Source organism: Capsicum annuum, chromosome 8, assembly GCF_002878395.1.
Source record: "Capsicum annuum cultivar UCD-10X-F1 chromosome 8, UCD10Xv1.1, whole genome shotgun sequence".
Taxonomy (NCBI): domain Eukaryota; kingdom Viridiplantae; phylum Streptophyta; class Magnoliopsida; order Solanales; family Solanaceae; genus Capsicum; species Capsicum annuum.
The window spans coordinates 160,583,696-160,607,454 of record NC_061118.1 but is presented as its reverse complement, the minus strand read 5'-3'; the positions used below and the strand labels follow the sequence as shown (position 1 = coordinate 160,607,454).

General features: G+C 35.4%; 1 protein-coding gene across 4 annotated transcripts; it reads right to left on the bottom strand.

The window, feature by feature from the left end:
- Positions 1-118: 118 nt before the first annotated feature.
- LOC107839972 (separase) lies at positions 119-22,606 on the bottom strand. 4 transcript variants are annotated; one of them, XM_047394879.1, is made up of 28 exons: positions 21,780-22,606; positions 21,500-21,677; positions 21,315-21,422; positions 18,384-18,545; positions 17,897-18,267; positions 17,446-17,551; positions 17,164-17,289; positions 15,875-16,168; positions 15,640-15,750; positions 15,287-15,508; positions 15,079-15,204; positions 14,280-14,414; positions 13,248-13,613; positions 13,061-13,150; positions 12,446-12,673; positions 12,006-12,129; positions 11,371-11,901; positions 11,148-11,288; positions 8,848-9,082; positions 7,190-7,304; positions 6,365-6,559; positions 4,054-4,109; positions 3,738-3,967; positions 3,423-3,660; positions 2,776-3,172; positions 2,152-2,418; positions 822-909; positions 119-712 (listed from the first exon to the last, which is right to left on the bottom strand). In XM_047394879.1, the coding sequence occupies exons 1-28, from the start codon at positions 22,415-22,417 to the stop codon at positions 195-197; spliced, it is 6,396 nt and encodes a 2,131-aa protein (XP_047250835.1). In that variant the 5' UTR covers positions 22,418-22,606; the 3' UTR covers positions 119-194. The 4 variants fall into 4 exon arrangements, with proteins under 4 accessions (XP_047250835.1, XP_047250836.1, XP_047250837.1 ...); XM_047394880.1 differs by having other exon boundaries at positions 3,423-3,657; XM_047394881.1 differs by having other exon boundaries at positions 11,148-11,282.
- Positions 22,607-23,759: the final 1,153 nt, after the last annotated feature.

Genomic DNA, 23,759 nt, shown 5'->3' with positions numbered 1-23,759 from the left:
TCAAGCACTGAGTTGGTTCAGCAAGTCTTATCATATATCAATATTTGAAAGTTCCTCAGTGAAATTGATACATATTTCATCTTTGGTCAGACTTTAAAAAAGGGAACACAGTATCTAAAATGATAAAAGATTCATGACAGTACAAGCAATAAAGAATGGGAGTGTAACATTATCATATACACAATGTTATAATACTACAAATCTTTTTTGCTTATTATTCCTGTGGGGACACCATAACAAACTGGGGCTGCTCCAATCAAAAAAGGGAGAGTGCATGCCCCTCGAGCTTGCCCCATGAATGATCCAATCTTTGGTCTATGGTTACAGTGGTTAGTAGATACATTCATATTACACATATCAGGTGTTGTATCTTTCTTTGTCTTTACCCTTTGTGTTCTTTTTCTATCTGTAATTTTCAAGGAATCAAGTTGATCTGAAATTGTATCACATTGGTCACAACTAAAAGAAACATTTGATCTTTCTCTTAAAATAGCATCAAGCATGCTCTTTCCAAATCTGTCGATATCCTTGTCTGTCACTTCCCATAAATTAGCAACTATAACTGGAGAACCTGCGAATAGGTAGCACAGTGGAGCACCTCGAGGAGCATAACATCCATGCAGATACAGTGATCCACTGCTGCACCCCATAAGCAGAGTAGCAGCGCAACTCTCAAGTTTCTTCACCTCATGCTCGGGGATATATTGTGTTCCTGAAATACCAGCATAGCAACATATTATTTGAGCGTGTAGGCAATAGTGAGTAAAACCTAATGAACCAAGATAATATCATGGATCAGTTCAAATTGAGCTTGAGCGTACCGCTTCCGTGGCCAAAGTAAATAAAAAAATCATGCCTCTTCAAGGCCTCAGCCAATTCTTCTACTGCTGGTGCAGTTCCACACTTCCCCTGCACAACAAAAGTAACATGCTTTTGTTTAAAATATCCTAAGAAGAGGCATGTGACAAACCATATTAATTATCTTTCTCTCGCTATTCTTATATCACAATTTTTTACACGAAAGTATGCCAGAAAGATAAGGATATCGATGTATCTACCTCTTGGAATTTTGTGTATAAGATAATAATGCTCATGTTTATTGAATGACCAATTATTTTACCTACAATCTCTTGAAATCCATGCAAACTTGGTGACATATAGGGCACAATGAAAGAAAATGATTGATGCAGTCTATAACAATTAGTAACAAATACATTTTAGGCATGTTGGTACGTTTATCATAAGCCTTGTATTTTTTAGAAGTCTTTTTATCCTACCAGATATTTTACACCTACAGAGCATATAGAGAACTTTTAGTACTTCTAAATTTTAATTCGTATAACGCTGCATTGAGATGAATTTAAACGGAAAGACATGGTTAAAAACTCTGAATTCAGAATGTTTCTTAGTCCTTGAGCTTATATGTGTGGGTGTGTATATATTTTTATTTAAGGGAGCAATAAGATTATTTGTACACCGTTCACATAAGCTGCTCTCAAAGAAACAGGTACTAGCTTGTATATGAGTAAAGAAAGGTTGGAGTAAGTCGACAGCTAACTTGTAATTGGTCTTAACTATACTGAATCCTCTGAATATAACATATCCAATTAATTTGGGACTAAGGTAGTTGGCCAGTTGACCGATAAGTTTATATATCCTAATTATTTTCAGTTATAAGATAAGTCTATATCACTATTTTTTAGTGGAAACAACTAAAAATAATAGAACCACTGCAGTTTCCACTAAAATAAATTACTTTTTTTCCCGATCAAAAGAAAGAAAAAAAACTTTTTACTAATTTTTCCTCCCATTTAAGGAAAACATATCTCTCATTTTTCAGCAGAAATTCAATAAAAATAATAGGGCCCTATTGGCATTCATGAAAAAAGGAAGAAAAAAAACATAACTTTTTTGGAGTATGGATATAGATGAACATTTTGCCTCTATCTCACCTTTGTAGTGGTATGGATTGAGTACACTTACTCTCCCCAAACCCTACTTTGTGGGAATATACTGGGTTTGTTGTTGTTGTTGTATATAGATGAACATTTTACATGTAAGCACAAGCAGAAAGGGCAAAATGTGATACTTAGTCTAAGGGTTTTCTTTCTTTTTACTGGTTCTAATTCCAGGAGTAGATTGGAGAAGTACCTCAAAATCCTGATCTCTGAACCAGTTTTCAAATTCACTCTGTGTGCTACTAAGATCTCCACTTGGATTCAAAAGATAATAGGAATCCAGTGGATCAATCAGTGGAATAGAAGGTGATGGAACCCCTTCTTTCATAAGAGATCCCCCCATCTGAACTTGCTGTTGATATTGGCAAGACTTGATCAGCGTTGCTCTGATGCTGCTAACTGAAGGCATGCGATAAACCTGCTGGTTTCTTAATACCGGTAGGTTCTCCCAAGGAAGCATCTGCAGAAGTCGCCATTTAGTTTTCTAACCAAAACCTTCCGTGTAAAAAAAGAATTTACTAGAATTTTGCCAATTAGCAGAGAAACTTCTCCTACTTGGGGAAGTTCAAACAGTTGCAGCACACTATGCACAATGTATGGGCTACAAGATATAACAAAGTGCAATATTTAACAAATCTATCATTTCCCAGAATTGCAACTTCCTGAAACATGGGAGGACTTTATATGTCCTTTCTGCAAAGCTTTTGGCTAGTGTAAGAAACTTTCAGATATAATGAAGCACAAAGTTGAATCAATACTCTTCAAGAAACCAATAATAATAGAATAACCAGGAAAGCAACAGCAAAAGTAAACACACCTGCACCTCAAGATCCAAAACAAGAATAACTGGTCTTCTACTTATGGATTCAGTCTCTTCCATCCCTTGAGCTTCATCAAGTATAGACTTGTATACTGAATCATAGAGACATTCAACTTCTGTAGATGTCTTATACAACACTTGCGAGTTTCCATGACCCCCTCCATGTAGGTGACATCCTTTATTTATAACCATCTGAGAAATGCAATTTTCTTTCTCACAAGCGTACTTTGCACCTCCAAGAATTACTTTAAGAAGACTTTCATGAACATCTGCTCCAGCTTTACGTCGAAAATGATCATAGAGTTTCTTCACTAAGGAATCCAGGAGCTCACATTCTGACAATTCCCCCAAAAGCAAGAATCTCCAAGGACCTAACCATGAATCCTCTAGATTCCTGAGGCATATAAAGTTGAAACGTAAAATACTCTGATGTGCATTATTTGTAAGTGAATTGTCATCATGATAGCAATGATAAGCATCACATTTAGTGACTTCACTCTTAACTACCAAACGGAAAGGTCAACTGAACTCTTGCGAGCAGCCAAAATTCCAAGAATTCAGTATTGAAGACCATCCAAATTAAGGGAGATGAACTTTTGCATGGAACACTAAAGTAGATGAAGAATTATTTAAATAAGACTAACCGTAAGAAATTAGCAAGGCGCTTATCAAGTTGTTTCCTCCACTTCCACCATGATGATCTGCTCTCTGCAGTATCTTCTAATAGGTGTACAGAAGAGGATAAATAATTATTCTCTAATATATCTCTAAAGACTGGTGCCACATCATCAATCACGCTGTATACCCAAGGGCAACGCCAGTGCTTGTCTTTGACTTCAAATGAAGAACTGGAAATGAATTCAGCGACATCATCTCCAACTTCTGATGGCAAAAAGGAAGAATAAGTGATGGATGCCTTCCAAGAATTTACTGTTCAATTTGGAGTACAAGACTATTACCATTTAAGACAGAATGCACGGGCAAAATTACAGTGATGGGATGACTAGTCGAGCTCATGCGGGATAACAAAACCCATGATTGAATGGGGTATGGAGAATGCAACAATTCAGTCAACAAACTGGAAACAGAGCGTCCAAGCAAGCTAAGACAGACAATTGTACAAGAAGGCAGGCTCTCAAAGAATCTCGAAACAAAATCTTCAAGATCTTCGACTGACTCAGGTGTAAACCTGCATCAAAAGAGGATGCAGATGAAACAGAAATGAGCACATCTTCTTAGCAAAGGTGCTTAATTCATGCTAAGACCAAGAAATACCTGAGCATGTTAGGTTCTTCTGAACTAAGAAACTGTTGGCTTGAGGAACATGAACCCTGAAAACAGCAAAATCCATAGATATAAGTGCACCCAGCACAATTCAAAGAAAAAACTATAATATTAGATCATGTGTAGGGAAAAAACTTAGATTCAATAGTAGGTTGCCTTTTAGGCTTTAGTGAGATTTTGTAAAAGCTTTGCTGCTGGCTGTGACTTTGTGGGATTACGCAGGGTATGTTGTTGTTTGCGGGCTGGGACTTTACCTTAGTGGTCTTTTACAGTGCGGACAGAATGCTATGTTTATGTTTAGGGCTCCAAGATTGCTCCTTAGAGTCAGAAACTTTTGATTTACTCTGCGAATACTGCTCCGCGTTTTCCTTGGAGAAAGTTAACTTCCTCATTTTGACTTTTCTTCCCAGTTTTTAATCTCATTTTCTATCTGATTTATCATTAATCACTCTGTCTGCTATCCCAAAAGAAGATTTTATGCTCCCAAAAGATCTGCCCAAGGAATCCAACCCTTAAGACAATATTTTGTTTCAAGGAGAGAAGGGTAACGAATGTCATGCTAGCTTAGTGATTGGCGATCAATAACACGACTATAGCAGAACAACCACAGCATAAGATAATTGTCGATGCTCATAGTCAGAAACACAAGTGGATAGATTCGGAGGAAAACCCAATAAAGGTTGTATGATTACTTCTGACTTTAGACTTCAACTTCACTAAAATATATCAGGTGAACCACTCAGATTCAGGCTTAGCTCACTTTTGTACCACTTAGGGGTCGTTTGGTAGGATGTATTAGGAGAAATCGTCCATGTATTAAGTGTGGTATTACTTAGTACTATGTTTGGTAGGATTTTGAACCTATGTATTACTAATACCATGCATTAGTTATACACCCTACATGGTATTATAGGGTGTATTACTAATACATCCCATATGGTATTATTAGTAATACATGAGTTTTAATACCATGGACTAATGTGTAAAAACAAAAATATCCCTCAAATTCTTTTAAATATTTTTTTATTTTCTTAATTTTATTTTTTTATATTTGTACTAATAAATTTATTTAAATAAATTAGTTTATAAATTTTATTATTATTTACAGAAATTCCCTCAAATTTCTTCAATTATTTTTTTCTAAATCTTTTTAAAGGGGAGCCTTGGAGTAACTGGTAAAGTTGCTGCCATGTGATCAGGAGGTCACGGGTTCAAACCTTGGAAACAGCCTCTGGCAGAAATGCAAGGTAAGGCTACGTACGAGACACCCTTGTAGTGGGGCCCTTCTCCAGACACCGCGCATAGCGGTAGCTTTAATGCACCGGACTGCCTTTTTTTTTTTTTTTTTCTAAATCTTTTTCAATTTATTCAATGTGAGTTACTTCTTTTCAATTTATCAAGATAATAATATCTCTCCAAATAATTTGTCATAAAAAAACTACTTCATTAACTTAAAAAATACTTATTGGTCAAAATCCAAAAATAAATTGCATGATTGCATACAAACTTTAATTTTGTAAATAGGCTATTCATAAATAAAAATAATTTTTCAGCTTAGTTTTAACACTCTACTGAACACAATTTTATGTTAATAATGATTCTATTGTCTCATTCAAAAGTTACACGTACCTCCCTCCAGCTTCAAAATACCACAAAGTGGGAACAACAAGTAAATGATGAACAAATAAAGAAAAGAAAACAAAAAAAAATTGCAACTGAATGATTAAATCTTAAAATTTTAAAGCAAAAAATTAGTTATATTGTTAATTTTTTTATTTTAAAAAAGAAAAATAAAGTTTTGCAAAGAAAATATACAGTTATAATATGTCGAGAGTATTTTTGTAAACAAACAATATTTTTTTTAAAATATAACAATACATATTATTTTCAATACATCAAACCAAACACTGCATAAAAAATAATCTCAGTATTACTAATCCTAGTATAACTAATCCCTGCACTACTAATCTTAGCATTACTAATACAGTCTATTCAGTATTATCTTATACACTCTACCAAACGACCACTTATTGTATTATAACCAACTGTTGCCCGTCATCTGCTGCAAACTGTTAAAAGCAAAAGGAACACATGGAACTACAAAGTCCTTAACGCTAAAAAAAGGCAAGACTGTAAGAGATCATGTTGCTAGTATTAGGTGCAACCGTTATGCAGAACACACAGCTAAGATTAGGGGTTAAAACTGCATAACAAATAACTGGTGAAAACCTTATACAAGCACGACGAAGAAAAACTTCTTGTAGAGCAGTTGTTGATGAAAACTAAACTCAGAAACACATACCTCATAATCCACAACATGTTCAGCTTTCTGCTTCTTCAATGGGCAAGAAAAGAAGTGTTGATTGAGATGAGTACCAATTGAAGCTTGATGAAAAAACGACGCCCATTGGTTCTCAGAGATTGCTTTGCTAGGTGCTATACTAAAAGACTTAACAGAAGTAGAAAGTACATAAACTGCCGCAAGCAACCTGGAAATCTGGTGAATTGCAATAAAAGTCAATTTCCTGGGTATCAAACTGCTTCAGATGTTACAAATTGGACAAAAACAAAACAAATTGACATATGTTTATTTAACATCTAAAACATACACTGAAAGAATAAGCATATAATGATTTAATATTGCATATTTGCAGAAATCATTGCAGTACAGACCCACAACAAATGAACACCAAAAGATTATTAGAGCTGCCACCTAAGAAAATCAACCCATACATGCAAGAACCAGAAAGCTAAATGAAAGATATTTGTACTTTATAAAATACAGAATTGCAAGAGTCTTTTTATTTATTGACTTCAGGACATTAACCTTTGTTACTAGTTAGCAATTTGTTCTCTCAGAGGCCAGTGCAGACAATTATTATATATGTACTCATCCACCTTATGTTTTGTTTGCAAGAACGTAATGTGAAGCGCTTAGGGGAATTTCTGTATAGCATATTGTAAATGTACATATCCAAAGGAGATAATTCCAAGTGAGTGAAAAGGAAACAGACTTATAACTATGAATGCAAGTCTCTCAATGTAGAAAACACAAACAAGATTGTTGAAGTATACACTTAGCTAATAGAGGAATATCAAATACAGATCAACTAAATCAAAGTCTAACCTTTTGAGAAAGCAAAGGAATCTCACGACTGAGAATGAAGGCCAGCTTCAGCCAACCAATAACTTTTGATAACTTTATGTATGAAAAATTACGGCATTCTTTACAGCTAGTTTTCCTGCATAAGAAAGAAATTCAGGAGGACAACAACAACAACAACAACAACAAACCCAGTGTATTCCCACCTAGTGGGGTCTGGGGAGGTAAGATGTACGCAGTCCATACCTCTACCTCTGATGAAGTAAAAAGGTTGTTCAAGAGGACAAACGAAAATATAATGACGAACTGAATCTTAATGCGAATGCATTACAACAGTCTACAATTTACGACAGGAAAAATGTACACAGCGAAGGAAATATGTGGCTACTATCTTACATACATATATTAATGAAAATGTTTTGACAAATCATCCCCATTACAATATATGATATATCTATATGTAGGCACCACTATCTTGGTTCTAGGGGTGGCAAATGGACGATTTGGGCCAAACTGAGCAGGGTCAAAATGATTGAATCCATACATGGGTATTGTCCAACTCTACCCAAAAGCTAGTTATGTTGAGATGGGTTAGGTGGTCAAAGCGGACCAAACAATGGGTCATGAGCCACTCAACTCTTACCAAGTTTTAATTTCTTTGTTTGTTTAATTACCAGGCAAACAATAAAACTTCTGTTCATCTTTATCACAGCTATATTTAAAATGTCAAACAAATAAAGTTTTTTAGTTAAATATTTTGACAGTTTTCATAGGCTGATTCATGCAACATACTTGGCCCAAATCAGTCCAACTTAGATGGACTAAATTTGGATGGGTCAAGATGCACTAAGTTAATAAATAGACTGTTCAATAACCCGTCCAAGCTGGTTCAATTTGAGAGAAGTAACAGTGGGACCCACAAAATTCTCCTACTTCGTGATTATTTGAAAGATGGATATTCAATTTGAAAACCAAGCATACACAACCTTTGGGGTCGTATTACTAACTGTGGATGAGACTAGAGCAAGTATAAAAAATAAGGATTATTGAGCAACTAAAGTAGCCAACACACCAAAAGAAAGCAAGTCACCTAAAAATTATTGAAAAGCTAACTAGAAGCTACATCAGCTGCCATTTACAGCAGACCTAATGACATGAATAATTAAGGGGGAAAGACTAAAATAGTGCCTTAATAGAAGATTTGTGTTTTTTTACTTCTATAAGGAAAAGTCTCACTCTAAAGAGAGAAATAAGCCACGAATTTACAGGAGACGTGAAAGAAAAGTGTTCATGGAAGGACAACAAGAATTTGTAGTTGTTGGATGCCTTAAATGGAAGGACAAAAGTGTTAATTTATTTAGCATTTGTTGAGTCTTCCACGTCGGCTAAGGGATGACTTGGGCTCTTTTTATGGCTTGGGCAATTTTTACATCTTGAACTAGCTTTTGGGTTACGTTTCTTTAACATCATTGACAGACCTTTGTTAAGTTTTCAAGAAAAATTTTATCAACAATGTCTCAGCTGCTGAAGATTGTCAAACACAACAAATTAATATTGCTATTGCATTTACACCAGTAATTTGGACTTCGGAATTCATAATAGAGTTGATAGCAACTTTGATTCAGTTCGAAGTTCAAGATACGAAAAGACATGACAACTTGCATATATTTCTGCATGCATACCTGGTTGATTTGCAAGTATAGCTATTCAAAACGGAATAGCAAATGTGGTAGAGTATAACTGAATGATCAACAGCCAATTCAACCACCCAAATATCGTGTCCCATCTGATCAACCAAGGACATTAGAGGCAGAGAAGAAAATTTGGGACAAGATGGATCTGAACTGAACAGCGAAACACTTTGAAGAACAAGCTTTTGTGATTCATGGCTATCACCAGAAAGACCTAAGCATTTTCCTGCCACGCACAAGATAAGAGGTAAGGCCAATGAAGAAGTTGAAAAACATAATAAGAGTGAAAAAGATAAGAGGTATGATTATTGCATAATTCTAACACTGTCACCTGCAACTCAAGCATTCAAGTTTAAGCAGGGGCAATCATTTAGGCATGGAAAGTCTACAGTGTCTAGAAGATATTAGGGCAGCAAGTGGATCACAGAGTTCACTGGTTCAATGAAATTGAAAGAAGGAACTGAGCAGCAATTTCATCAAAAAAACAAAAATGAAAGAGTAGCTCAATTAGCTCAAACATGCACACAAGCAATACAAAAACCAAGGCCAAATTGAATGAGTTTGTCAAAATATAACATGTTTTCAATATACACTACCTCATAGCACAAAAGGATCCAACTTTAAATTAACATTATCAATAATACACATGGCCATAAGTTCCATATAAAAGTACTAATGACCAGTTGCACAGGTAGGTGCTTCACTTTTATTACAACCTTAATCTCCCTCTAAATTTAGAACCCTCAGTTAGATATTTTAATAAGACACGATAGCACCTGAAACAGGTCTACAGTTTTGATAATTGCCCCGCAAGTGTTAAGTGGTCAAAAGGCTGAAAAATCTTTGCCATGTGCTTTTAAAATCAAAAGGCACAAAAATGGGACACACAAGAAGATGTGCACCTTTTTCAAAAATTAAGAGCTCAATTTACAGGAAAACAAATATTATCAAACAGACAGGAAACTAGTACTAATAAAATCAAATTTGCAACTAGCTTCACTATTTTCAGAAACCACTATACAACAATGACAACATTAATCCCAAAAACTAAGGTTACATATCATCGAAAATACAATTTCCACAAACACAAGAAAAGATAACTTCAATTGAAAATTTGATTTTCTATGTGCATTGAAATAACCCATTGAAAAGAACTAGAGTTAGTATTGACTTCCATGTTTAATTGCTTTAGGAATTTTACAAGTACTTATCTTTAAGTGCATGTTCCATTTTAAAGTTTCCAAACCATGAGTTATTAATAAAGAATTAGTAAATAAAAACAAGATAGATATAGAAAAGAAAACTAACTCATTCCCAGCACTCAGATGACAAGCAACAAACAACAACAACAACACACCGAGTGTATTCCCACAAAGTGAGGTCTGGGGAGGGTAAAGTGTACAGAGTCCATACCACTACCTCAGATGAAGTAGAGAGGTTGTTTCTGATAGACCCCCAGCTCAGGAATGATAATAGTATAACAAACAAAAAACATAAAAATAAACAACAAAATAGGATAACACACCCCTAGATAATAAAAGAAACAAGCCACCGACGGAGTAATACAATAAACTATCTATTCAAGATCACAAGCATCATCAGAACAGTATGAACAAGAAACTACAAGCACTAAGATGGCAAAAGGCTCCAATGTTACCCTTTTTTCTCTCATCTTAAAAACTTAATTCAAATATTCAAATGCTTCTTGCTCAGACCGTTTTAAGCTTCATTGCACGAAGCACTCGATTCTTTGAAGTCATTTCGCTTAACCCAAGAGAAGAGATGACCCCTGCTTCAACATCACTCTGCTGCTTTTAGCAACACTGTACACCACTATTGAAGCATAATGCCTCCATGCTCTTAATGTGGACAACACAAACTATGAGAAACACTAATAATTTCGTATATGCTGGTGATCCAGGCCAGCAGTTTGCTTAAATGACTATTCCACAAGGCAACTTGCAATATACAAAAGTACAGGAGTAAACCTCCCACCAGGACTGAAGCCGATGGACTTGCATCGAATTTTGTAACTTGCTGAACCTGGAGCTTCAGGTTACTCCTACACCTCAACACCAGTAATGTGACAATTTACTCATTATCTTCTGACATTCAGGGAGGAGCTGTGAGTTTATTACTAGTAATATATTCATGGGAAATATTCTCTAACGAAATGTTGATTTTTGAGCATGTATAATATGTCGTATACTAGAAACCAACCCAGAGTCACAGATAAAGAAGGTGATAAAGGAAAATAAGCACAATGGTATCCAGAAGGAAGGTCATGCTACCCATTGTAGTAAGAAGCCTCAGCGAAAGTTGTCTGCGAACAAGCTCCCATTTCAAGCATACGAAATTACTCAAAGACCCAGATCGGAGAATCTCAAGAGGAAGATGGTGCCAACACTTCAATTTGTAGCACATACCTGTGACTTAAATGATCAAAATTGGCAATGAAAAGCAACTTCTATCTTAAGCTCGCTGAAAAAAAACATATTAGTAAAAGGTGCTTACAGCCCATGTCTTCAGCATCATTAGCATGTTCATCATCCACAGAACTTTCACATTTTTTCATAGAGTGATATCTCGACCGCGTCATCCTTAAATTATGTCCGGACTCCTTCTTGGTCTTCCTAGTCCTTCTGCCTTCAACAGCACTTCCCAGCTTGTCCTTCTGGGATGAGTACTCCTTCAGATCTGAAGGCTCTGTTGCACCGTTTGCAAATGAATAAGTAGCCTGGTGTTTGGTATGCTGGGAACTTGCTCCTAAAGGACAACCAACATAATCCTCCCAGCCAAAGTTATTCAGCTTCTCCAAGGCAGATTTATACTTCTCTTTAACACTATATACAAATTCCACTGTGGAGGTAGTATTACAATGTTGGTGCCTCCATAGATCTCCTAGTAGCAGATCAATTGAAACTTCTAAAATAATTCTGCATTTTAGGCAAGAGATGGCATCATAGTTTTCAGCCAATATTTGCTTAGCAGTATTGAGTTCCTTTTCTGCCAACTCCAGGAGATGTTGTTTAGTGTATAGCTTTCCTGATAAATATTAAGAAGACACTAAATTCAAAATGCAGAAAGTTCCGTAAAAAAATTCATTGTGATATATGAGAAAGCGTAATGAGATTGGGAAAAAACATTACCTAACATACAACAGAATGAAATTATGAAGAGTGGCAAACTCTGGAAACAAGAGATGTCCTTCCCCCACAATAGAAGTGTCTTAGCCTCAGTTCCATTTCCAAGCATCTCATGAACAGTTCCAACCTGTTATATTAGTCTATGTTATCATGATCGATTAGATTCTCCAAAACACATCCAATTAAAGTTAACGAACTACTTTTGGGTAAGTAAAATATTGACAATTATAATACTCCCTCCTTCCCAACTTATGTGAGTTAGTTTGACTTGGCATGGAGTTTAAGAAAGAAAGACTTTTGAAATTTGTGGCCTAAAATAAGTTTAAAATGTTTGTGTGGTTATAAATCATTTCATTAAGAATAAAATGAAAATTTAAAGTTAAATTGTTACTAAATAGAGAAATGTGTCCATTTTCTAGGGAATAAATAAAATAATGATATACCTGTAAAATGCTTTCCAGATAACATTGGAGGATAGTCCAAGGAGTAAGCGTAGAACCGTCAAAGTCAAATGAGACACTTTCAGGAAACCAAGCCTTTGCAGCCACAGAATCATGTATCTGGAATTTTGTAAGACCATATACCTCACCCTGCTGCTCTATCTGATGGTGGAAGTTATCTTGAAGAAGTTTACTTCGTAAACAATGGGCTTCTTTTGCATAAACAAGAGCCTACAGGCATTGCATTAACATTAAAGAGTAGCTCAACAATTTGCAATAATAGTCAGTATCATGCCCAAAATTAGAGAATAATTTTTAGTTTTGAAACAAAAACCACAAAAACGTCCCTCCACCCCACTTTATGGTCCTATTTTTACATAATAGACAGATAATCTTCTCTTGGAGCATGGATCCATGTGGTCTGCTGAGGTATGTTAACCCAAGAATCGAAGCTGAAAAGGTAAAATCCCAAGCAGGGGCACCCACATTGGATGTACTTTCTTCTGGCAAAACATTTTAAGAGTACCCAGAAAGAGTGATATTGGTTCAAACAAATAAGGAAGAAAGCTTTAAGTTGCAGCCCCATAATCATCCAAAATACTATGGCCATTATTTTACCTCAATAAGTCGTCCATTTAGAATCAGGCTCTCACTCAAGTCATAGTAAAGATAAGCAGAAAGAAAGGCTGAACCGCTGGATAACGGAACCTAAGAACAAATAGCAGATCAGATTAGAAGATGCAACCACACTCTGTTAGCCTGAATAAATGCAACATAATTTGGTGTGTCTACATTAGAAGCTTACAGCGTGAATAAGCTCTGAAGCAGTGAGCTTAACTTTATCCTCTGTAATGTCACAGTGGAGAAAGCTTTGATAATTACGAGACACTTTAGAAGAAAGACTAAGGGTTAGAAAGAAGCTCTGCTGAAACCCAATTAATTGTGGTTGAGATTCTTTCATGCACTTCATCCAGTATTCAACAGACTTGGAAAGTTCACCACAATGGTTCGACAATGTTTTGATGAACATTTCATTCACAGGTGATGTACAGAGTGCATGACTAAGTCTTCTATATCTCCACAGTAACGACACAGACTTCTCTAATGGAATATTCTTCATAAATATTTGTATCATCATCTCATATATGTTTGAATGGATTTCCAGGTAGCCCTGAAAAATGAAGGCACAAGATAATAGAGTTTATGAAAATTGGCATATCTCAACACCAAAAGTTCACATTCTTCAAAATATTTAGACACACACATGCATGTTTACAGGAAAGGCAGAAAAAATTAAGACCAATCAGTATTGTGTTCAGAGAACCTTTGGAGAATCTTTTAAGAATTAAAGCTACTGTTGAACCAGAAGAACAATATTATGCATTTTAATAAGTGAGCAATAAATAACTCTTGAAAAAATCCCTGTTTCTTTAAATCTACTGGGAAGAAGCCTTCAGGAGACAAGCAATGACTATTTATTTCTCAAAAAGCATTTCTAGTATATGCTAACGAAACATTTATCCGTCAAGAAAATTGCATCGTAGGAAGGGATTCCTAAAGACCACTTCTTGAATTGAAAAATGCTCCTTGTGGGTCCTACAACTAGAAAGATCATTCACATGAAACAAAACCAAACTTAGTATCACAAACCTCCCAAAACTGATGCATAAGCCATCAAAGATATAAGACCAGTCAGAACGACTAGAAAGAGAAAAGTTTAAAGGGCAATAAAGGTTCTGATCAGTTAAAACTTGAGATGCATATTCAAATGATTGAATACAAGGCCCATCTACCAAGTCCATTGCAAATACAAAGTGACATCAAGATTAGAAATTACCTTCAATGATAACAAGTCAACAATCTGATGCAATGTATTCAACATAGTTTCAGACATCCTACACTGATCAGATGCATGGCAGTGGTTCAGACTCATCCAGAGTCTAGCTGCAGCATGTATATCTTCATAAAGTCTCTGTTCAAAAAAGAAAGACGGGGGAATAAAATAATAGACCAGTATTCAGCAAATACAGGAACGGTTTTCTAAGTCAAGAGAAAGGAATTAGCTAAACATAGAAAAAACTATGAAAAAGTACACTAATTGGCTCATTTGTTGTGAGATAGAGTTGAAAATGATAAGAAAATTTTTCAGATTTCTTTCTCTTCAATAGACCAATCAAATCGTGAGGAAAATGGACCTTGAACCTAACTCAACCCAAAATAACAAGTTCGTGAGGTAAGGATTGCTTCCATCAACCAATGGGGACATCCTAACCCACCCACCCCCATATCGATGGCTACATCTAGAGTGTGGACAATCAAACATAAGGACCCAACATTGGTAAATGGGTAAACCAAGGATAAGGGATATGTCTTGCTCTAATACCATGTTAAGAAAATAAATCTTGAGCCTAATTCAATCCAAAAGCTAGTTAGTAAGGGAGAACTGCCTAAGTTTATACAAGGAGCAACTTTCCTTAACCAATATGGGATATTCTAACACATTTATAATAAAAATGGAAAAGGACGAACTCCCTCCTTTTCATTCCAAGTTCCAAAAAGGAAGGTCATCACAGCCAACTGTTTGCCACCCAAGGAAACATATCAATGCAGGACATCAGGATTTTAGGCTGTAGCACCTTTGAGTTTGGTTCAATCTCACTGGTACAGAGTGCACGTGCACAATATGCATAGGCTGCCAGATGAGAAGCTGAATTAGTGCAGGCTAAATTTTCTCCATAGTTTTTCTGTTCTAAAGAACTTTCCTGCAAAAGGCATAACCTGACATAATTACCAACATCAACTAGACACTGCAGATAAAGAGGCAGACACAAATAAATGACTTACTACTGTAGCTATTGCCTCGGATAGACACTGAATGCAATCTTTCAGATACTGAAATCCACGCGCTCTTAACACCTCTCCCTTAACAATAAGGGATCTACATCTCTGTAAATAGCTGTCCTTGGAGACATATACTTCTTGTAAAAGAAGACCTATAATTTTCAAGCACATTTCCTGACATAATCTTGGATTTCGTACATTCAAATCTCTATATACCATAAGCTCCTGATGAAGTACAAGAATCAGTTGTTAGCAGCACCTACTGTTGAGCAAACAAAGCACACTAAATCAAATGTAATTGCCGAAAGAGGTTATAACTATTATCAAGCCCAGCCAGGAAGAGTTTGTATTAGAACCTGCTCCAAAATGATTCCAAGAGCCTGTTTTGATTCTACAAAAGGTGACAGCAAAGAATACAATGTAGTGGTGCCTTCTTCAGTATCCACATCATTAACTTTCAATTCCATCTGAAAGCAGATCCACATCAGAGAAATTCCTTAACAAGAAGTGAGATAGACCAATATAATTTTCACTACTGCATAAAATGAAAGGATGATAAGAGAGGCTAACAAATGAAACTTGGGATTTTACCTTCACAAATTGTTTCACTACAGATATGGGACTTGGTAGTTTTTTAAACAAATGCTGTGCAGCAGACCAGCTTTTAAGGCTATCAATGAGGATCTTTTGTACCTTACACTCACCGCTATGTTGAAGCACCTCCAAAAGAAAAGCAGTTTTCTCACACGCCTCGTCAATGAAACCAATCACATCATCTTCTGTCAGATCATTCTGAAATTTATCTGACTCATGCTTAAACAATTCACAAAGACATAAGACACGACTCCAAGATGCTTTGCAGCATAGAGTCAAAGCTTTAGCAGCCTGCAAGGAAAGGAATGATATAATCAAAATTTGAACGGGAATATGCAAGGACACTTTTTCTTCCAGTAACAGTTGATACTGGATCAACGTTTTATGCACTATGACTGTGTAAACTGAGATTCGGAGAGGACATCAATAAAATGATGGTATGGAGGAACTAGTTTACCACTTACTAAAATGATGTACAAAATAAAAGGAATAGGAAATTAGATCTTCCTAGGCTCGTCTTATCATTTCTTTTTGATCAAGGCTCGTCTTATCATTTCTTAAGAGTGAAAACAAATGCAGAACTTACGCAGGTAATGAAGTCAGGGAAGTGACTTCAACCAACTCTGTCCAAAATATAGACAACACTATCATCACTATCATATGCTGCTTCTATATGTCAAACTTCTCACCCTTTAAAAATTATTCCATGTTTTCTTTATTCTTTTTTCTGTAAGGTAAATGAATTAGTGTTGGCAGTAGGATTCAAACTCCCACCACTTAAGAGGAAAAAGTATTCCAGGTTTTCTATCTTTACCAGAGTAGATATTCAAGACATGAGCAAACAGTTTTCCTATCTCTTTATTTTTCTGATAGATGTTTTGTTACTTTCATGCGTTCAGAATTTCCCGAAGTGCTTTTGCAATTAAGTTAGCTTATGGACCAGACATCACTCTTATTTATGCAAGCTCCTATTAAATTAGAGCATCTGCAGCAAAACATCATCACATGTCCATTAAAATTCACTCCTCTAACATAAACATCTTTCAGAAGTTCCACATTATGCCATAACACAGGCCTTTCCCTTCTCTCTCATCCACCCAAAATACTACAATTCTCAATGATCTGAGTTCCTTGATTAAAGGTTATTTTGCTTCAAATTTGACAACGCATCAAAAACTTGGAACTGAATAATAAACACGATCATCATCTTCATTAATAATAAACCAATCATGTGGAAAGTAAAAACAGTGGAAAAAGATTACAAGAATCTCTTCAGCTGTTCATACCTCTTTCATTTGCTTATTTCTGTACAATACGACAGCAATGTTGTAAAAAGAGGTGAAGAGATACTTAAGTCCATTGGCTTGGACCCGCTCACTTGAAATGAGATACTTGAGAAATCTAACAGCTTCCTGCAATTACAAAGAAAGAGAGAAAGATATAATTCACTGTTAAAGTGGAGCTAGTCTGTTTCTATTATTGAATGATATATAATATGTCATATGGGATAGTAGTAGTGTTACATGATAACAGAAATCTTAATCAACTTAGTAGCATGAACAAGAAACCTTGATATCATGTTTTGTGCTTAAAGAGAGAGTGAAAGCAGCAACTGCTACGAGAAGTAACACCCTGTTGTTATCTTCACAGGGATCTTGCTTGCTATCAGCGGCACTGCATCCAAAAAGGTGAAAAACATATGGTTTACATAACATAGCCTATGGAGAAATCAATTAGATAGAAGTACCAAGACAATCTAAACGATGAAAAAGACCAGTATAATTAAATCAGTTTAAACAGAGAAGTAAAAGACTTAGTTAAAAAGGGAAACTGCATTTGTTAATATATCGAGTCCAATAGACCCAGTAATGGCTTCAGAATTTGCAATTCCATGTCAAAGTAAAACACTTCAGTTCTTTGTATTTATAATTTAGAAATTATAATAAGTTAACATATCGAATGTAAGCTAAAATCAAACTTAGTGGATTGCAGGACTTGTGCTATATGCTAATGATGTACCTGTAGTGTAGGAAGACGTTAATGTACTGCTTGAACACGTCATGGATAATTTCTAGGTAAGTATTGAAGGATCCAGCATCTGTTACGCTAAGAATTTCTTTCCTTGCTGAAATAACATACTCGGCAAGTGGCTGGCACAGGAACCTCAATGCATCAAAGTAAGACAGAAGATAGAGCATTCTCTTCTGTGGATATTTGCTTCCTTTGCTGCTTATTTCAAAATAAGATTTCGAAAAGCTAAGCAAACTGCTTAACGTTTGCAGCACGTCATTGTGATCCAGGGAGAGAGCTCTTGAGTCGTGAATACAGGACTCATTAATGAGCAATCCAGTAACATAAAGCCCCAGAATCAAATCAGTGGGTAGCTCATCCTTCAAAAGAACCAATTCTGTCATAAGTAGGACTTTCCTTAACCGAAGTTTTTCCCATTAATTCATAGGACTTGTTAAAGAAATAAATAACACCAATAAACTGCTAAAGTGATTACCTGAGAACCTGTTAATTCAACATAATGTTTTTTCATGTGAATGGCTAATTCTTTTAATTGGGCAGCCAGAATACTACAAACATTTGAAGTAACACTTCGGCATTTATGAGCACAATAACAAACAAGCTCCAGAATTTCTATTATAGTATTCTCCTGTTCAACCTGCCATGTAAAATTAATACAACTTCATGAACCGTACTACAGATGAAGGCCAAATCGATCGTCAAATAAACAACATAAACAGTGAGAAAAAGTTCTAGAATAGACCATTGACTTAATAGTGCATTGCAAAGAAACATTCTTGAGATTAACTTTAGCAGAAAATGAGTTTAAAAATAAACCATAAGGATTGTGATTTGGGTCTAGCCATTAACCCAGGAAGAAGAAAAAAGCATTTCAGGTCAATGAACAGCATCATCAATCCCACATTATTATATTTTTCATATTTAGGTTGTCTCAACTATCAAGGATGTTCAGAATTGTTTTTTTTAAATAGTGATGCACATCAATTTGTGCACACCACGACCAATCAACCGGGTACCTACTATCTACCACCAAGACAAGTATCATGTAGCTCTATCCAACATCCACCAAAGCTTAGACAAATGGAGAGAAATCACCAAACGCTTTTCTAACTCTGCTATGATTTGAACCCTGGTCTCCCGTGGTTCATTCCAGCTTGTTAACAACTATAGTTTATTAACTAGAAAGTCCTCTCCTAGTCTTCTATACCTTCTTATTCATAACCGACACATCAAATAAATGGGAACCAGTAGCCAATTTATACTAGTAAACGGTCATCCTTACAAGTTAATGTTCAAATTTATCAAAAAGTTTACTTTTTCTCTACTGATAGATCTCCTCCCATTTAAATACAATAAAATTGCAACTCGCACCTTGGTTATGCTTTTTCCTACAAATTAAATCATATTCAAGATCAGGACAAGGGAGAGTTAACTATAACATCATAGGAAACTATTGAATATCAACACTGCTTGTTTTCTGATGAAGAGCACTTTTAACAGTAGCCCTCTTCCATCCCAAGAAACCTTATTTATAATTTCAGCATATTGTCTTCCCTTTTCATTTATGCATCTTTGTGGGTAGATACAGGACCGTTGTGCAAAAATCCTAGATCAGATAAAGATAAACCTGATTCTTGTCTTGCCCAGAACTTAAAAAATGTAAAGTGAAACCTCTCTCTTACAACAACAACAACATACCCAGTAAAATCCCACAAGATAAAATGATTTATTAATCCCTACTTCCACCAAACCAAGCAGGTGAAGTTGATAAAATTTTTATACTCAAATCAACTTACCCTTGACAATGAAAACAGATCTTTTGAATGCTTAGACGCCAATATTTTTAATTAAAGAAAACATATAAATAAAATGATTATCTCAATCCTCATAAAGCAACAGTAAGGGCAATGTCTTTAATAAAATTATGAAATAGCATATTCGGCAAGAATAGAACAGAAAGATAAGATTTTTTGATCGGCGAAAAGAAAGACGAGATCAAGAATCATCATTAAACCAAAAAAATAAAAGAAACGAAAAAGATATCTCAGTACAAAAGTACAACTTCTAAGAGAAAGAGAAGCAGTGAAACAGAAAAGCGATTTTTTATTGAAGTTGTCAAGAAAGAATCACAAAGCTTAAATGAAATCATGAAATTGCATATATTACGCTTCTAAATAGCAAGGATAGAAAAGAATGTAAGATTTAGGATCATTATTGAAAACAAGGAAATGAAAATAAGAAAGAGATTCAACAGAAAAACACAAGTCCTGAAAAGAAAAGGCAATGAAATAAGAAAATAAACACTTTGTGAAAGCTATTAAAAAAGAAGCAAAAATCTTGTATGATGTGCAGAAACTACTTGAGGTGACATGAAGGCAACAAGTGATCTCTTGAAGGCTATAGTCGAGAAAAAAGTATTACCTGTGTGATGTAAATGGCAATGCACCGGCAGAACAACATAAAATACATGCAGTTCTGACACTAGGAGCTGTATTTATGCTAACTCTCTATACCTGAGTCCACTGGAATCTAGTTTCATTTATCAATTTGACCAACTATCAGAGTAACTCAAAAGATAATTAAATGCAATTCCAAAATATGATAATGTACAAAACATTGAGGCAAAGATGATGATCAAACTCCTAAAAGTAAAGAATAAATTCAATTCAAAATGGAGCGAGTAATATTTAATAGGCACGAGTGCAAGCCGTGGAAACAACCTCTTGCAAAAACGCAAAGTAAGGTTGTGTACAATAAACCCTTGTGGTCCGGCCTTTCCCAAGACCCCACGCATAGTGGGAGCTGCAGTGCACCGGGCTGCCCTTTTTTTTGTCTTTTTAAAGTTAATTTTTATTTTTCCTGTTGAAGTTTTACTGGTTTCGCAAATGGCGCTATATGCAAACTTACTTTGGGACTTGCAGGGATTCCACTAGGATTCTAGGTGGAATTCAAGATATTTTTCTTTCCTTCTTGTTCCTTTTAAGGTTCCCTATCCTTTACTGATCACATACTACATTGAACTTCCCAGATCTACTCCAAAAACAGTACTAAGTTGTAATTCTACGACCTCAAACATCTGTTGCTTTACCAGGTCATATAACACTTGAAGCCTCATAATTTTATTGCTGATCCTACGTTGATTCAGCAACCATGTAACCAGAACAAGCAATGGATTTTATGTACTTAAACTAGCCAATTGTATACTTCAGGTCCCTCTATTTTGTACTGCAGAAAACTGTGAAATTGCTTACTTACTCATCTTCAATAAAATATTCATGTCATTATGCCGTCTCACAGGCATTTGGAAGCAAAGATCAAGTAAATGTAAAGAATAAATACTGGATCCAGTAAACAGCAGAATATCCTTTGTTCGTGATCAATAACCTAAGAAAGATCAATATAATACCTTTATTTCTGCAGCCATGGTGTTCAGCACATGTTTTAAGGTGTCAGCAATCCCAGAGAATTCACCAAGTTCTTGTGAGAACAGAGAGGAGCATATCTTCCTTGCGAACTGTGGCACATATACAAGTTAGCATAGACAAAGAAAACATATATAGAATGGGCAAATGCTAAACATAAAAAATGCACCTTGAACAGTTGATCCTTTAGGGATGATTGTTTGATTTGACACAAGGCTTCTACACAAAATTTGCGCACCAAGTCCCCATTGAATTTTGTCAGGTCGCCAACCATGATTAGTGTTACTCTGTTCAGATAAGTCACAAGTACTCTATGCAGTTTCCCATGAGCATTCGCATCCAAAACCCTGAGTTATCCAACGTTAGTTACATTCAATCAGTTATACTCCTTTTCTAGAATTGCAAAAACTACAGCATGGAGTAATCAACATTATGAAATTATAACTCACTTGAACCATGGCGCAACTTCTTTGACCAAATCAAGAAGTCCATCGTATTCGTGGACAGCCTTATTCTGAATTAAAGAAGCACACTTAACAAGCGTAACAACAATCTCCACGACCAAAAGAGCAAACTCTTGATCCACATTCCCTGAATCCAATCGCGGCAAAAACTGCTGTGTTGACTTCTTCACTTCTTTCTTGTCCTTACCAACCGCATTCTCCCGAAGAACTTTAAGTACAGAGAATCCTTCACATTCCACTTCCTCGTATTTCTCCCATGATTCCAAACAATGGATGTACCGAACTCTTTGTGCTTGAACGGTGTAGGGTTTACAGGACAGCTGCGAAGAGATACTCTCAAGGCAATTAAGGCATAACCTGTAAATATCAAACAAATGAGGAGCAGATTCGGGAGGAAGTTTCGGGGTTTCCGATAGGCGTTTGGGTAAAAGTGATAAGGATGTATTGAGGAACGAAAGAAATTGCTTGGCAAGTGAACGGATAGTAGTAACGTCGGTCGATTTGGTGAAAGTGGTAAATTCGTGGAGGTAATTGGAGAAGTTTTTGTAGGTATTGGTGGTGAATTTGGTGGAAGATTGAAGTTCTGTGAGGAGAACGGTGGCAGTGGCGGTGGAGGAACCCATTAGGGCAGAGCTGCCGCGGGGTTACGCCGGAGAAGACGCCGTGGGCGGTGGTGGTCCAGTGGAATTGTAATTTCAAAGAGCGGGAAAGTGTACCGCTCTTGGTTCTTCAAAACATTGAATCGTAAAACGGGAAAATATAGAAGTTTCTTAAAAATAATGTAGTAATATGTATAGGCATATACTACCTCCTGTTCAACTTTTAGCTTATACGCTATTTATTGGAAGAAATAAATAATACAGGTCATATCAGCTTTTGAAATATAATAAATTTAATAATTTAGAAATTATGTTAGATAGGGAATAATAAATAATAATGATAAAATTAATACTATCCCTCGTTTTGAATTAGTAGGTCCTTTCAACCATAGCACACCCATTAAGAAATCCAATGATTAAAAGTACATTTTACCTTTCTGCCCTTCGTAACATTGTAAGACTCAATAATTAATGAAGCATAGAAAATTGTAGCATGTGCATGCATGGATTGAAAATCAATAAATCACTAAATTTTTTTTGGAGAAGTGAAAACTTATACACTATCTTCCATATTTATTCTAAGTAAAAAAAAATGCATCATTGACTATAGAACAAATGTTCAGCAACTTATTTTGGTGCCCAACGATAAATAATTGGCTAATTGTAACTCTCTTCTTGAAAGGTTTACAGAACAAAGTTGAAAAAAATGAATATTGCAAGTTTACTCTTTCCAATACCTAAAGGTCTAAAAGAACTTCTTTTCAAAGAATTCTTCCAAGTTGGGATCTTCATTGATATCGTAATCACCGTGAAGTTTAATGATTCATGTACCATACACGAACATGCAGTTAAAACGATGAATATAAAATCAAACTTAAGACTCTGAGAATGAAAGTGAATGACAACTTCCTTATATAGGCAACTATTAACTCATTACCATTTGAATATGATTAGTCAAATTATCAGGATCTATCATTGATAAGTCATTGAATATATTCTCCTTCAGAGGAGATTATAACAAAATACGTTTATTTTTCTCTAATTAATTGTCCAATGAAATTTAAAGTTAATCAGGCATGTCAAAAGCAGTAAATCACCTAAAAACTCAAAGAAATAGTATTTGTATCTTTGAAATATTATATGGAGTAGTATCTTATAGGAATAATAATGGATGACTATTGAAAAGGGTGTTGTGTCATCTTATAGGAATAATATTAGTAGTATACCTTGAAGGAAAAAAAGTCAAGTCATACAGTTTGTATTGATAATATAAAAATGTTATTTTCAAAAAATTTGAAAAGTGTTGATTATTTAATACTCATTAAAGATAAAATGGAAAGAATTAGTGTAAAATGGTCTTAATTTG